Genomic DNA, 16,799 nt, shown 5'->3' with positions numbered 1-16,799 from the left:
GATGTGGAAACACTTGGGTTTTAGGAAAATTGGGAGAAAAATCCTACCAGCTTCTAGATTGAAAACAAGCCAAAACAAAGAAAAAGAATACGGTTAGCTATAAAAGAAAGAGAAGCAGATTGGCAGAGAAACATCTGTTCCACTAAATGCTAGAAGATAATAAAACAATGTTTCTGGAGTTTGAAGGAAAACGATTATCACAGAATTACACTTATACCCAGACTCTGGTTCATGCATGAGAGCAAAAAAAAGGCAACTGCAGACATATAAGAAGTTAGAAAATATATCGTCCACCTACTCTAATAAAAAAATTAAGGGAGAAAATAATCAAAGAAGAAAAGGAGAGGGTGTAGTTTATAAGAAATAGTGGTAAGCAATGGAAACAGTAATGCAGTCAGGAAAGTTTAAGAAGTTTTTGATACTATGGATGTGACTATAACGTTAATAGTTAAGAAAAAAGCTTTAATATGATATAAGGGCAAAAATAAAAGAAGCCACATGGAATTGAAATTTCAGATTATTTCAACAAAATCTAGGAAATGTAAAGGAAGGAGAAATCCAAACATCCTACATGGTTTGTCTTGTTTGGTAGTACACAGAATATTTTGGACATTGGTTAATTTTTGACATTGATAGAGAAATACAGAAAAAAAGCATGCTTGCTTGAAATTTAATGATAATTCCTAGAAGAAGAAAAATAAGATATAGAGCTCCTAAACCACTAGAAGGAGAAAAAAAAAAGGAAGAATGGAAACTTGACATATTCTGCAAAACACAAGAAAAGAATAAGGAAATATTTTGAGTACCGAGAAGGCTTACAAAATTCAAAGGCAGGATATGATCTGAGCAGACCAACACAATGGCCATGACCCACATGCGGCTATTAAATTTAAATGAATTAAAAATGAATAAAATTTAAAAGTCGTCTCCTAAGTCACACTGGTCACAAGTGGCCAGTGACCTCTGTATTGGACATTTCCATCACCGCAGAAAGCTCTAGCAGACAACACTCATAGTCAGTGCACAATACAAGGTAATATGAGTTTATGTAAAGTACGATCCTATTTATGTTAAATATACATTTATATATACATATAAACAGATAAATATAAATGCTAATTGTCAGTGGAAAGTAATAGGTAACAAAAGCGTCTGTGTATAAAGTATAAAGTACGATCTTATTTATGTAAGTATATGTGTAGGTGTATATACATGTATATAAACATAAATAAGTGTGACTTGATTACACTGTCAATAGTGGTAGCTCTTAGAAATGAGATGATGGGGGCTTTTACTCTCCATATACTTTACTGTTTGCATTTTTAATAAGCATATTTTAGAGGACAATGAGTAAAAGTCATTTACATATTTTCAATGGGAGTAACCACAAACCAACCAACCAACCTCTTTCTTGAACCTGGTACAGAACCTGGTTCCAACCCCAGGGTTAACCCAGTAACTAACTTGAACTCGTAAATAGCTACTGTGTACACTCAGGTTAATAAACAATTTCAAGATGGCACAGTAGGTGTCCTATACTTGGAGACTTTCTAGAGTTTAGCCAAGCTCTGCAAGAAGTTTGTTCTGGGCCTCGGGGTGATGTCACCCTTTCAGATGTTAAGCCTGAACCGACATTTGATACTTTTAAATGTCATTCCCTAAATTGGGAGGTTGCCTGGGCAAAGGCTGTTAGCTCACCTTTCCATTTAGATTTATACTATTGATAACAGATCACATTTCAGAGGAGCATCTTTGAATTAGCCCTTCGGTTTTCCATGACAAGAAAAATCTCTGGAGAGTTACAGTAATTTTTTGCATCTTCCCACCGACTCTACAGTTGACTAAGGAGAAGTTCCCACCGCCCATCTCAACAACAGATAAAATCAAAACTAACAACACAGTGCACACAGAATAACTTCCATTTTTCCTCTTTAAATTGGGGGTAAGAGAAGAGAGGTTGGGGTCTCTGTTAAAAGAATTCCAAAGTTTTAATCTTTCCCAAATACCAGATCTTTAATCTTTCTAAGAAAAATAACTTATTTAAAATGTCTGGGCTTCCCTGGTGGCGCAGTGGTTGACAGTCTGCCTGCCAATGCAGGGGACACGGGTTCGGGCCCTGGTCTGGGAAGATCCCACATGCCGCGGAGCAACTAGGCCCGTGAGCCACAACTACTGAACCTGCGCGTCTGGAGCCTGTGCTCCGCAACAAGAGAGGCCGCGATAGTGAGAGGCCCGCGCACCGCGATGAAGAGTGGCCCCCACTTGCTGCAACTAGAGAAAGCCCTTGCGCAGAAGCGAAGACCCAATACGGCCATAAATAAATAAATAAATAAATAAATAAATAAAAATTAAAAAAAAAATGTCTGGGAATACCCCTCAAATACCAAAACTATTTCAGATCTACCCCAGGGAATAATTTGGTCATTTATCTGCCAACATAGGCATCTTCATATATGCTTATTTTATTCCCTATGTAAATATTCTTGGTAGCTGCCTCTATTCACCTCAGCTAATAATGAGGGAAAGGCTCTCTGCGTGAAAAGGAGATGAAACACATAAGTTCATCCAGGAACTATGCATTTTGCAAGTCAGTGTTGGTAAAGCAAGGAGAGAGATTTGCCAACTTGAATGCTAATTTCATGTAGGGCCAACTGTGTGCTCCCATTTCCACCACGGGGCAGTAACTATGCTTAATGCAGGGTAGGCAGGCTAAGAGATAAAGACCAGGACCCACTCTATTTTACAAACGGAGAAGATGCAGATCAATGGGGCAAGGAGAAGAAGATAGGTGAAGCTAATTCTTACCTATGTAGACAGATTACCTTAGAACTTCTTTTTTTTCCGTGTCCCCTGCAGTAGAAGTGCAGAATTCTAACCACTGGACCACCAGTTCTACCTTAGAACTTTTAATATGCTTGAAAGTTTTCAAGTTCCCTCAAACGCTTTACAAAGACACACTTCCCCTAACTGTAAATCATGTGCTCGAGCAATATTTAAAGCATGTTTCTCGGTAATCCTCCTCCTCCATTGGTCTACTTCTAATTGCTGCATATCATTTGAAGATAATAAAGCTACACTTTTTTGAATTTAGTCTTGCTAATTAAAACGGACAATCCCTGCCCTCCCCCAAGATTTTTGGAATTCATGAAATCTGGGTAGTGGTGTGCCACTTTCATACTTGGGTGGACCAAAAAGTTAAACGAAGAGCACATTTTCCATGAAAAATAAGATACAGAGATAGTGAGATGCAAGTATTTTATAACATGTCAGCCATTGCTTTTAACTGAACAAAAGTCATATTTCATTTATGGACTTCTGGTATTATCCACAAAATGAAATACCTGTTTTAATTCATTAAAAAAAATTCTAAAAAAAAAAAAAAATCCTACAAAAATGGAAGAAAAGCATACACAGTAGTATTTACATTATGCGGACAAAAGAGTCTAATTTGGTAATTTCCTTTTCCCTGAGGCTCTAGTTTTAATATGTCTAAGATACCCAATAAATACTCAATAGTGTGGGTGAATTAATTCTTATAGGCCACAAGGGTACTATTTAGTAAATGACTGCTTTGTGCACTGACCCATTCCTAGTGGCCTCAAAGTGATAACTCACCTTTCAAAGGTAAAGCGTGTACATACCCATTCCTCCAAAGCCTCATTATTCGTCACCTGATTAAACTGGTGAAATGAAGAGGCCAGGTGTCAAAAAGAGGAGTCTTTCCAATTTTAACATTTACAAACTTGAGCTACTTAAGAAAAAAAATCTAGGTTTGCACTGAGCCATATCATCAGTACCCGAGCCAAATAAAACACAATTACTCCCCCAAATTTGGCACACAGCATCTGAATTCAAATCCAGAAAAGCAGCCCAACTAGCACAGCAACTTGGCTTTTCACTAATCTCCTTACATTTTAATAGACTACAATAAACCCATTACAACCATTTCTTCCTTCTAGAAGCTGAAATCATGCTATCTGTTCTTGGTGAAAACCTTTCAGTCCATTGAGCAGCTCTAATTTTGAGTAACTGTGCTAACATATAATTAATGTGCCCATGTACAAAACTGACAATGCCTGAAGAAGTCATGGAGATGCTTCCGGGTGCTAATCTGGGAACTTCGCACAGCCTCCTGCAAGGTTCCCGGGGGCAGGTCCTGATCAATGGGTACACAGATGAGTAATTCTCTGTACCATGGACATTCTTGACTGTATAAGCAAAGAAGTACATAATCAAACCTTCCATAGGATGAAGAACAACAAACAGACATTACAGTGGAGAAGGCAGACGTCCAGGGCCTTGCCAGAAAGACAGGAGCTAAAGTTTTTTTGGTAATGCATCATATTTGCATCTGGGCCCATTTCTGGCACCAGGGCCATTGTTTCAATAACATATCTATATTTAGCTATCTATCACAGACAAATTTCTATCACTGCACAAACAGAAGTCGAGCTCAGATGTCTGCAGAATTTCCTTTCCTCTCTTTAAAAAAAAACATTCTAGACCAGACTGATAACATTCTGTACTTGCAGCTGCCACTGAAAAATATTCATGCTAATGAAAGATACATTTAGTCAGCTTTTCTTTTTCTTGATCTTTTAATATTTTATAACACATTAAAGCTCGAAGTTCCTTTCTTAAATCTTCAAGCAGACGTTAAATAGAATGCAAATACTTTACACTTTAAATCATCAATCATTTAAAGAATCCTCTCCATGAACTGAATAAATAAGCCATCTGTGACTACGGCCTCCCTATCATGTTTTTAAGCTGACCCACTTCTTCCCCGGTCACCATGGTTTGTAAAATCTCACTTCTAAGGGGATGAGTGCTCGATGCCAGCTCATAGGTCGCATTCAACTGGGTAAAAGGGTAACGTAAACCCCAGGCAGCATTTAAAATGACCTCCCCTACCTACAAAAACAGAACTTCAGTTCCCTCCCCCCCCACCGGAAGCAATCTTTTCTCCAACCGGAGAGCAAATCAAGTCTGCGAGGGAGAAAATGAGCCAGTGAAAGGAGGAAGAAACCTGATCAGGTGTTAAAACGCATGGCTCTGGACATCAACCAGCAAGCAGGATCGCGTCCGGTCGGCGGGAGCTGCTCCCCAAGACTGAGCTGAAATCAAGGTCGGACCCGCTTCTAGAGATGCTGACCCACTTCTAGAGATGCGGACCCGCTCGGCGGCGGCGAACCTGCGCGTCCCCAGGAGCCGGGCCGGGACCCCCGGCGCCCCCGGCCCGGCCCGGCGCGGGGCGGGGCGGCCGGGGCGGCACAACTTTCCGCAGCTCCACGCCAGCGGCGCCCAAACGAGCAGGGGCGAATCTCAAGCCGCTCCCGGCCATCAGCGGCTCTTTTCTCCCGGTGGCGGTGGCGGCTGGGGGAGGGGTGGGAGGACTTCAGGAGAGGATGACAAGGAGCGGAGAGAGGAGGACCACTTCCCACCGGCCGGGCCGCCACAAAGGGGAGGGCGCCGGGCCCCCCTCGGTGCCACCGAGTCTCACGCCTGCCGGGATGGGGACGCGCGAGGGCCGGCGGGCCGCGCGGCAGGTGACAGCGGCGTGGCGGGTCCCCGCGCCTCCCCGCCCACCCGGGGTCTCGCCTCCGCCGCGCGGCTCGGCGAGCGAGACGCGCCCCCCGGACCCCCCGCCGCCCCTGAGCCCCGCGAAAGCCACGCGGGGGGCCGCCCGCCGCTCAGCGGTGCGGCCGCCGCGCCCCGGAGCCGGCGTCCGCAAGGAGCCCCGGGCGCGCCTACCCCTTGGTGTGCTCCGTCTCCTCCTCATTGTCCCCGTCGATCCCGCACGTGTCCTGGTCGTCCAGCTCCAGGCTCTGCTGGCTGGCCGCGGACTCGCTGTCCTCCGCCATCGCGGCGGCGCGGGCTGGGGCGGTGCTCCGGCCAGCGGACGCTGGGGGCCGGCGCGGCGGAGGCGGCGCGGCGAGCAGCTCCCTCTAGCGCCGCCCGCCGTCTCCTCGGAGACGGAGCCGCAGGCGTGCCCGCCCCTCCTGGCCCCGCCCCGCCTCGCCTCGCTCCGCCCCGCCCCCTGCGGCCCGGGTCGGGCGGAGGGAGGTCCGCGAGCCCCCGTGGCCCGGGGTAGGGAGCGGGCGGGGCGGGGGGCAGTAGGGGTGGTCGCGACCCGCCGCGCGCAGGAGCGCAGCCCTGGATCCCGGCCGGTGCCTGAACCCTGCGCTCGCCTCTGAATGGCGCAACCTGAAGACCCCGAGTCCTGAGTCTTCGTTTTGGGAGCACAGGCAACGCGATTTTACATCTCTTCATATTAGGAAGAATTTTAACTCTTTGTAGGAAATTCTTACTCAGGGGTAGGCGTGCCAAGACCACTGATTTCCAGAACCCTAACCCCCGCCCTTCACCTCATCCCCAACCACGTACGCTTTGTAAAAGTTCCATTTCATGTGTCTCTGTCTTTCCAGTATACTATAAAATCAAAGCCAGAGTCAAAACAGAGTGCTTCCAGCCTTCCCGCCTCTCCGTTCCAACGAGACTCGCAGCCCTAAAACTCTCGACAGAGAAAAACTGCCCCTGTTTTTGCTGGACAGCTTAGACCACGACCATCTTGGGGGAAATGGGACTTGTCCATGATGCTGGGGCCTTGGACAGTGTCAGCGAGTGAGGCCACTCTGGCGTCCTCAAGTGAAGGTTATGACCTAGACCTCCAAGCAAAAGTGGGTGGCCTTCTAGGCTCAAATGGTCCCGTGTCTCTCCCCGTGAACGCAGGAGGGGAAGGAGGCACCCCGCGGATTGCCAAATAAAACGCGGGTGAAGTCCAAACTCTTATTTGCTGTTGCAGTCTGTACACCCCGGTCCCTTCCTTTGTTCTCCTTTCATGAGCAGAGTTCAAGGTCCCACTAGGTCATGGGAAGCCTACATGGTTTTACAAAGGCAGTGGAAAGATAGTTATCAGAAATGCTCAGAGAGGAAAAAAGAGACTTTTAAAAGCCACCTGAAATTTTTGGTGCGGGTCCTTTTTTTGCAAAAGGCATTGGGAGCATTTTGGGGCTCCTTTTTTCCCCACAAGCAAGACCATGCCCTTAAAATACAGTAAGATAGAAGTATGTAAAGACAAAAATTGCAGAGCTATTTCAAAGTTCACCAGACTTTTATGACTGACTGAGGTTGAGCCAGCAAAGTTTCTGTTAAGAAGTGCAAAATGGGCCAAACCACGAAGCATATACAATGCTTTCTTTCACAATTGCAATGATTTCTGAGGCAGAAAGTCACATGTGGCCTCTGGCTTCAAACTTTAGGCAAATATAGATCAGTGAATTTCCTGCTGCTCATCCCTGTGAACGTGAAGAGTTGGATAACGGTAACCTGGTTGGGTAATCAGCAGGATCCTGACCAGGAGAAAATCTATCCCATCAGTTGCTATAGCCTATTGGAAGGGTTCTCGAAAATATTTTTAAAATACAAAGCAAAGTCAGCAGACACGTATTCATCTGAATTCTCAAGAAATTGTGACTGAGAACCTCTCGAAAAGAATAAGAAAACAAATAATCCTGGAGAAATATTAAAATGAGGGTATCAAAAACCAGTTAAACACTGGAAAGCAGTGATAAATAGGGAACATCTGTTCCCCAGAATGCAAAGAAGTTGGCCCAGATGACTTTTTGGTACTGGATGGAGGTATTACATAATACAAACGTGTGTCATCATTAATCATTTGAAGGAGGACAGAGTTTGCCGACAACCCTGGAAAATTCTTAAATCCTATTGTTATGCATAGAAACTCGCTATGTTTCTAAAAAATTTTGCTTCTTCCTCTGGTTTAATCCCAGAGTTTGGGGGACTGGAAGCAGGTGGTATCTTCTAGAATCTCAGATCCAACATTTATTTGGGGGAAGAGTGTACTGTACACTGGTTACTAGTGTGTTAAAAGAAGCTCTTGGAAATTTCCTATCCTACTTGACTCATCTCTTATTATAGATGTAAGATCATAGTTGTATAATTAGTCTTGTTTTATTTAAACTACGGTAACTTTTTGCTTTTAAAAAAAATTGCACCAAATTACACATACCATAAAATTTACCGTCTTAACCATTTCTAAGTATACAGTTCAGTAGTATTAAATACATTCACATTGTTGTGCAAGCCCATCTCCAGAGCTTTTTCATCTTGCAAAACTGCAACTATCACCGTTAAACACCTCCCCATTTACCCCTCTCTCCAGCCCCTGGCAACCACCTATGGATCTGACTACTTTCTATCCCTCTGAATTTGACTACTCTAGGTACCTTGTATAAATGGAATCATACAGTCTTTTTGTGACTAGCTTATTTCCCTTAGCAAAATGTCCTCAAGGTCCATCTGTGTTGTACCATGTATCAGAATTTTCTTCCTTTCTAAGGCTGAATAATATTCTGTTGTATGAATAACATTCTGTTGTATGAATAACATTGTATTATTGTAAATCATAAGATCCTGAACTTTGAGGGTGATGCTGTGATTTGGGTGAGATGTTGGGGAGTCTTGTGGGGGAGAGGAAAATGTGAATATAAGATGGATGTGATATAAGAAGGATGTGAATAACTGTCCAGAAGGTAGATTGATAGATTCATTGCAAAAGTATGGCCTCAAGTCTCTACTCCTGTCGTTGGCAGCTCCTCCCATCAAGAGATGGAACCAACGTACCCACCACTTGATTCTGGGATGACCAACAAAATTTGGCAGAAGTGACGGTGTGGCAGTTTTGGCACATAGAGTATACCCTTTTGCTTCCTCTATCCCTTTACTTCCAGCAAAAAGAAATGCTGGTGATACAGGGTGTGTATGTAGGATACATCATATTTATTAATATGAGAACTAATGAACTCTGGCCAAAGGGAGGCTTGCACGCCCTACTCTACCCAGTGGAATTCTTCCCCTCCACAGGCACAAGCCTAGGTTAGCCTGTGGGCTGGACCTGGAGTGAGCCCAGACCTCCTGGGCTCTCCAGTTCTTGGTCAGTCTGCCAACTGACCACGGACACATGAGCGAGCCCCACTGAGCTCAGCATAACTGCCCAGCTGACCCATAGATGTGTGAGAAATAATCCATGGTCACTGTTTAAAGCCATTAAGTTGTGGAGTGGTTTGTTTTTTTGTTTTTTTGTTTTTTTTTAATGCAGCAATAACTAACTGATACACTACAGAAAAGCAAAGACCAAAAGAAAATCTTAAAAATTGACACATTCTTTATCATCAACTTGATAACTGTCTATCTATCAGGGTACGTCTGAAAACAACTCCTGCCAAGTCGAAAGTTTGCACGTCCCGCTCTGTGCTCACAAAAACAATGCCCATTACTTTTGCATTGTGTTAACTCTTCCTGATAGCCGGTCTGCTTCACACTCAGGTTGACTTGATCTTGATTAAAAAAAAAAAAGTGACTCCATTTCTAATTGTGGAGGAAGCTATGACTACGCTGTACCTTTTGCAATTGTGTGTTTGACAAGCACTTCTTGGGGTCTGAGCGCAGTTTTCACCTCCCATTGCTTATGATTCTGCTGAAAAGTTTTCCTACTTGTTCAAACTAGCAGGGTGGTGCCACCAGACCAGCTGCATTATGGAACTTCACTGTTGGTGCGACTGTCTTACTCCCTGTAGGACAAAGTAGGGTGTGAGGGGGACGCCAAGGAAACTGCCAGAGGATGTAGAGATGATGCCATAGCATGAGCTAGAAGGTGCCTTAAGTCTGTAAACAAGGTCATTTCGCGACCACCCTGCTTGCCCTCTGAATATATCCAGGCTTTGTTCACCAACACATCACTGGATGGTGTAGTGCCAAAGTTTATCAGTTCTTTCATGAATAAAGACTGTCTATTCCAGAAGCACATTCTCATCAGAAATTTTTACTTGAAGTATAAGTACAAAAGGAGGCAAAAGGATCTATTCTAGCCTGTCCAGGATTAGGGTTTCCCAGTCCTCTCAGGAAGAAAGGGTGGAGGAGAAAGGAAAAGAGTAAAGGAAGTAGGGAGAGTAGGTAAGGGAGCGGAAGGGGGGAGGGGCAGAGCAAGAAAGGGATGCTAGTGGGGTACATGGAAGCAAAGAAAGGCGTAGGGAATCAGCTGCCAGCCACCCAAAGGCCACAAGGGCCTCCCAAATGAGAGGACTCCCTGCCTCCAGCCTCTACCTCCCTTTAGATCCTTTTCAACAGCGCTACTCAAATGATCCTTCTATAGCAATCTGATCAGTCCCCTGACTTAGAACTTTTGCGAGTCCCAATTGCTTTCTGCACTGAGTCAAAGCTCCTTAGGTTAGCATTCAAGGCCACCCACAAACTAGCCTCCTTGCCTCTGGTCTCACCCTCCCCAAGCCTCCCCATGACCAGCATACTGTTTCCACTAGGATACCCCGTCCAGTCTCTAAACGCACCAGGTCTTTACTCAGATTTCACTTGTCTCTTCCCCCTTCTCTCATCCATCACTAATGACAGGTCCAATGTTGCTTCCCTGTCAAGCTTCCCAGACACCAGAGAGTTGCTCACTGCCCTCTGCTCCCAAGGCCCTCTGTTCATGCCTCTGTTACGAATGCAGTAATTCATCTTTTTCTATGCTTGCAGCCATCCCATCATGTGACTGTCAGCTCCTCAAGGGTCCTGCTTCATTTACTGGTCTCAGTAGCCCTATCACCCAGCAGTGCCTGGCCCAGAACGAACGAATGAGTGAATGTCCCTTCCACCTCATTTCTCCCTATATGAAAACCCATCACTTTCTGATGGTTTACTTGCAGAGGCATTCAGGCAAAATTTCTTATCATGGAAATCCATGGTAAAATCCCTACCATGGATTTTCATGAAAACTTAAAGATGGGAAGTAGAGACACAGTTTAACTTGTTTCTTCTAAGAACAGAGATTTCTTCCAGGAATCATATGTGAGGACATGATTCTTGTTCCCACTTTTTCAAAAGTAAAATACGTGAGGGAAGAAGAGGAAGGGAATCTACTTGAACAGTAAAAGAGGAAAAAATGCTTTCTCATTGCTAGGACCTTTCATCTTTCTACAAGCTAATACCATCACCGGTACATCAGCCCCTGAAGCCAAGTCAGTGGGGCTCCCCAGGAACCTCCCATGCACACTCAGTTAATCTGCAAGAAAGGAAGATGTACATCTCGCCCAAGCTTGCTAAGATGCAGACATTCACAGGCTCACACTGGCACTCCTATTGTGTCAGAGCTTGGTGAGAAAGTTCCTGGGAAAGCCAGCTATATTTCCTCGGAAGTTTGGGAACAGACATGAAGATAGAGACTGCTCCTTGATCCTTGTCTGGGTAATTTTGAAATAAAAAGCTTGCTGGAGCAATCATGGGTCAAGCAGAGACTAGGAATGGTTCCTGGCTTTGGGCTGTCTTGCTGGTACCCTGTCCAAGAGGGGAGCCATCAGCCAAAGGGACCCCAGCAATAAGAGTCGGAGTGTATGACTAGGTGCGGGGCTGGTGGGAGAGATTAGAAGTCAGCTAGGCAGGAAACTTATGGGCCGTCAAAGGATTTGTGTTAAAGCACCACAAGAGAAGCAACATTTGGATACTGGCCACCCAGTGGGTGTCGATAACCAAGAGGAGATTATATCTGCACCAATTAAGTAAAACAGTTTACACCGTTTTTCTCTAATCCCTCTTCCCTACCACCTGGGCTCTGGAGGCGCCAGAACCGGGCATGTGGAGAGATCCTGTGAACCACGGGGAAATGCCAGAACCAAGGGTGGTGTGGACTTGGCATTGGACAGATTAAAGATTAAAGATTCAAACAGAATGTGACTGGAGTGAACTTTTTAATACCTGCAATCACTGAAAGCTCTGGAATCTTCCCAAGATATCACTAAGGGTAGGGAAAGGGAGATTTGAAAGCATGGTTGAAGGCAGTGGTTAAAGAAAAGACACCCCCCCCTTTTTTTTGGCTGCGCAGCGTGGCATGCGGGATCTTAATTCCCCTACCACGAATTGAACCCGGGCCCCCTGCAGTGGAAGCGTGGAGTCCTAACCACTGGACTGCCATGGAAGTCCCACACCCATTTTATTTTATAAAGACAAAAACAAAGCCAAAAAAACCCCACCTATGTATCATTTTATTTATTTGTAAATAGGGTCTCTGAGCAAAAATGGTACCATCCTTTTAAGAAGAAACTGTAGATAGATTCAGATCCCTGTACCTTCCTATTCCTGTTTATGGCCAAGGAAGATACACATTCACAAGATTTGCATAGAGTAAACCTCAGTGTTAAAATTTGTTGAGGGTTACAGCCTGGTGGAATTTGTAAAAATTCCGAATTGGAGAATGTTTTTACAGAAATTTGTAGAAAGCGATTTAAGTCATACTTTTTCATTAGACACAACCATTTACCCACAGAGATTTCTTAGTGCTTTCCTTCTTGTCTGCTCAGGACGGGCACTTCAGTCGTTTGCTCTGCGGTGCAAATGGGCTGGTGCAGATCCAGCCACGTTCTCTCATCCTCATTGGCCTCAATTTTCCCCATTTAGCGTAACCAGAATCTTGCCTACTGGCAGTACATCATGTGGCCATCAACCGAGGAAACCAATTCGACCCTTGCTAGAAGCCAATGCATGATATTGGAGTTGTTTAATCCTCATAGCCTAACTTACAGAAGAAGAACAGAAACAGACTTACAGATACAAACTAGTGGATACCAGTGGGGAGGAGGAGGGGGGAAAGGTGAGATAGCTGTAGGGGATTAAGAGATACAAGCTACTGTGTATAAAATAAATAAGCTACAAGGATATATCGTACAGCACAGGGAATATAGCTATTATTTTGTAATAACTTTAAATGGAGTATAATCTATAAAATATTGAATCACTATGTTGTACACCTGAAACTAATATAATATTGTAAATCAATCAGACTTCAATAAAAAAACAAAACACTAATTTGAAAAGACACATGCACCCCAATGTTCATAGTAACATTAGTTACAATTGCCACAATATGGAAGCAACCTAAGTGTCCATCAACAGATGAATGGATAAAGAAGATGTGGTATAAATTATATATACAACAGAATACTACTCAGCCATAAAAAAGAACTAAAATTTGCCATTTGCAGCAACATGGATAGACTTGGAGGGCATTACATTAAGTGAAATAGTAGGAAGTTGTGCAAGAGAAAGTATTTCAGAGATTTTCAAGCACTACATAGATGTATAGAATTACCATGAGGCTAGGCCTCCCATAGAGGCAGCACTTACAATTCCAGTGAAAAAAACTAATGATTTATCACTGTCCATTGGTTTTTCTGCCCTGTTAAAGACCAAATGTTCAAATGGTCCTGTTCAGTGGGACAGATATGACTTCACATCATTGCTGGTATGAGTTTCCTGGAGGATGTGGGTTTGGAGATGAATTCTGCATAAAAAGAATTCTTGGATCTTGGGTAGAGAGAGCAGGAGCCTTTGATGACAAATTGGAGCAGTGAGAAGAAAACCAAACGTCTTTTGCATAATTGGCAGGGAAAGAACCCGTGAGTGAAGCTGGGAGGTGATATAATTAGGATACTTTGATAAAGAGTCCTGAAATCAAATGTGAATAAATTGAATCCACTGCAGAAGCATCCACCGATTATGTTGTCAAAGATGCAGGTGGGAGAAATGGATTTCACTACAGTGTTTTGAGTGTCTTGTAAGGAACAGAGTCTGGAGGCAAAACTGCCAGTTAGTGTGACTTATTTCAGATGAGAAATGACCACAGAGTGTCCCAGAGACTCTACAGTGGAGGAAAAAAACCAGCCAAACACACACAAATTAAGAAACAACAACCAAAAACCCCCAACACTTTAGCAACGAGCCAGTTGCAGGAAGGAGCGGAAGATGATTCAGAGGCTCCATGCCTGAGGGAGGGTGACAATGGATACTCCCATGATCTAGGGGAAATGTGTTAGATACTTAAGTGTAGTTACAGAGCTTTCTTGTAAATACGATGAAGCATGATTTCATTTTAAAGTAATTCCTACCAGGCCAGCCTTTGGATTTTTTATGTTTACTTTTATTTTGCATGTCAAGTTGATTTTTTTAAAACAAATATCCAAAAAATTTCAAGAGGATCATGTTCCAGGTGAACGCTGTTTTATTTGGTCAACAAGTATTTATTGTGTATTTTCTCTGTAAGTGATGGGGAAGATGAAACAAATGTGTATTTATGATGTCAGGTACTGAAGCAGAGACTTTGTACTATATTATTTCATACTGATCTCTACAACAGCTCTGTGATGTAGGCATTATTCTCATTCTCCATTTAGGGATCTGAGCCTCAACGAGGTTATGTAACTTATCGAAAATAGTGTCTTAGCAAATTCTTACAGCACTTACAGCTCTGCGTTGCAAGTTCCTGTTTTCTTGTTAGAGCAGACACTTGTCTACACAGTGTGTTACCCTATTCTGTCATCAGAATCCACCTGCCCCTGCAGACACTGCAAATGCCAGCTACTCACTTTGGTGGCTTCTCTCGCAGCTCGAGGCGGCACTATGACCCCGTTTTGTCAATGAGACATAAAGACTCCTCCTGGGGGCCGTCTGGGGAATTGAGCAGCTGCAACTACTACCCAGCCACTTGGCAGGGGGGAAGGATGTGAAGAGCTTGATCCTCAGTGGAGTCACAGAGCCTCTGAGCTCTAGGACCACCACCTGCATGCTTCTTGTTAGGGGAGAAAAATAACTCCCTAGTGTTTGGGTTCCTTGTATTTGGATATTGTCTTACTTGCAGCTGAGAGCATTCCATCAATACAGGCAGGCCAGGCTTGCCTCTGTATGCCCAAGTTCTCGCCACTCGCTTTGAGGGAGAGGGCCCTGCTAGCAGGTCACTGCAGGGAGACAGGGCAGCCTGCCTGGGGCCAGCAGGACCATCAAACGGCCCTGCATGAAAGCATCCCCCCCAAAAGGGTTTGAAAACCAAATTGGATTCTCTCTTTTGGGAATTTGAACTGGAGATATAGGGAGATGGTTTTTTATTTAACAGAGGAGGGAGACATCAAAACAAAAATGAAACAAGACAAAACAAACAAAACAGAGGTTACAAGAAAAGCTGAGTCACATCAAGGCAGTGAAGTGCACTCCAGTGAATACCGTCTGTCAACTCCCGACGCCCAAAAGATGGGATGACCAGAGGTGGAGATCATGGTGTGGACCAGTTATTCTCATCAATTCCATGTAGGCCTGAGGCCTCAGCTCCTGCCTCAGCTGAATTCTGCGATTTAATGATCCTCTTCTCAATTTCATTTTTAGTTTCTGGGGAGAAGTGGCTGAGAAGGGAGGGGGCTAAGAGAGCCCAGACTGAGATTACTGTTTAGATAAGCGACTCTGCTGTTTGCTCCTTAAGCATCTAAGAGCTTAGGAAAGCAGGCCTTGGTTTCAGGGGCTCCCAGAAGGCCTTGGATTCTAGGAAAAACCCTGAGATCTGATGGATGTGGAGGCTAGTGCACCCCCAGGACAGAATCCAGGGAACTCAGAGCAGCCTAGGCCTTCCTCTCCATGATCAGAACCATGCCGTTTCCTTGCCAAATCCTCCAACTAGACTAGCACATTCTTTTTTTTTTTTTATTAAAGTGTTGTTGCTATACAATATACTCCATTTATAGTTATTATAAAATATTGGCTATATTCCCTGTGCTGTACAATATATCCTTGTAGCTTATTTTATGCATAATAGTTTGTGCTTCTTAGTCCCCTACCCCTATCTTTCCCCTCCCCCCTTCCCTCTCCCCACTGGTAACCACTAGTTTGTTCTCTATATCTGTGAGTCTGCTACTTTTTTGTTATATTCACTAGTTTGTTGTAGTTTTTCGATTCCACATATAAGTGATATCATACAGTATTTGTCTGATTTATTTCACTTATCATAATGCCCTCCAAGTCCATCCATGTTGTTGCAAATGGCATTATTTTCTTTCTTTTTTATGGCTGAGTAATATTCCATTATATATATATATGTATATATATCCAAATCAAATGCTGAACAACTGCTGGGAGATATGTATATATATATATATATATATATATATATCTTCTTTATCCATTCATCTGTTGATGGACACCACTTAGGTTGCTTCCATACCTTGGCAACTGTAAATAATGCTGCTATGGGGTACATGTATCTTTTCGAATTATTTGGTTTTTTTGGTTATATACCCAGGAGTGGAATTGCTGGGTCATACGGTAGTTATATTTTTAGTTTTTTGAGAAACCTCCACACTGTTTTCCACAGTGGCTGCACCAATTTACATTCCCACCAACAATGTACAGGGTTTCTTTTCCTCTACATCCTTGCCAACATTTGTTATTTGTGTTCTTTTTGATGATACCCATTTTGACAGATGTGAGGTGATATCTCATTGTGGTTTGATTTTTGTCTCCCTGATGATTAGCGATGTTGAGCATCTTTCTATGTGCTTGTTGGCCATCTGCATTTCCTCTTTGGAAGAATGTCTATTCAGTTCTTCTGCCTATTTTCTAACTGGGCTGTTTGTCTTTCTAGGTCGAGCTGTATGAGCTGTTTATATACGTTGGGTATGAATCCTTTATTGGTCATATCATTTGCAAATATTTTCTCCCATTCAGTAGGCTGTCTTTTGGTTTTGTCAATGGTTTCCTTTGCTGTGCAAAAGCTTTTAAGTTTAATTAGGTCCCATTTGTTTATTTTTGCATTTATTTCCTTTGTTTTAGGAGACGGATCCAAAAAAATATCGGTACAATTTATTAGACCAGCACAGTCATAAGCAGCTTCAGACGTCCATGTCATTCATGGCCCCAATCGCCCCCTGTACCTGTGCCCCAGCTGCTGCCACTGTCTGGGCCCACAGCAG

The 16,799-nt window shown here is 43.7% G+C and overlaps 1 protein-coding gene across 3 annotated transcripts in view; it reads right to left on the bottom strand.

The window, feature by feature from the left end:
* The window catches only part of NMT2 (N-myristoyltransferase 2), a 56,443-nt gene extending 50,559 nt beyond the window's left edge, over positions 1-5,884 (bottom strand). For all 3 annotated transcript variants that reach the window (XM_061178173.1, XM_061178169.1, XM_061178175.1), the window contains exon 1: positions 5,755-5,884. In XM_061178173.1, coding sequence (XP_061034156.1) covers positions 5,755-5,864 — 110 coding nt within the window. In that variant the 5' untranslated portion in view covers positions 5,865-5,884. The remainder of the gene's footprint in view (positions 1-5,754) is intronic.
* Between the last annotated feature and the right edge of the window lie 10,915 nt (positions 5,885-16,799).

Source organism: Eubalaena glacialis, chromosome 2, assembly GCF_028564815.1.
Source record: "Eubalaena glacialis isolate mEubGla1 chromosome 2, mEubGla1.1.hap2.+ XY, whole genome shotgun sequence".
In the NCBI taxonomy this organism is placed as follows: Eukaryota; Metazoa; Chordata; class Mammalia; order Artiodactyla; family Balaenidae; genus Eubalaena; species Eubalaena glacialis.
Note: the sequence above shows the minus strand (reverse complement) of the source record. Positions and strands in the feature narration are given on the sequence as shown.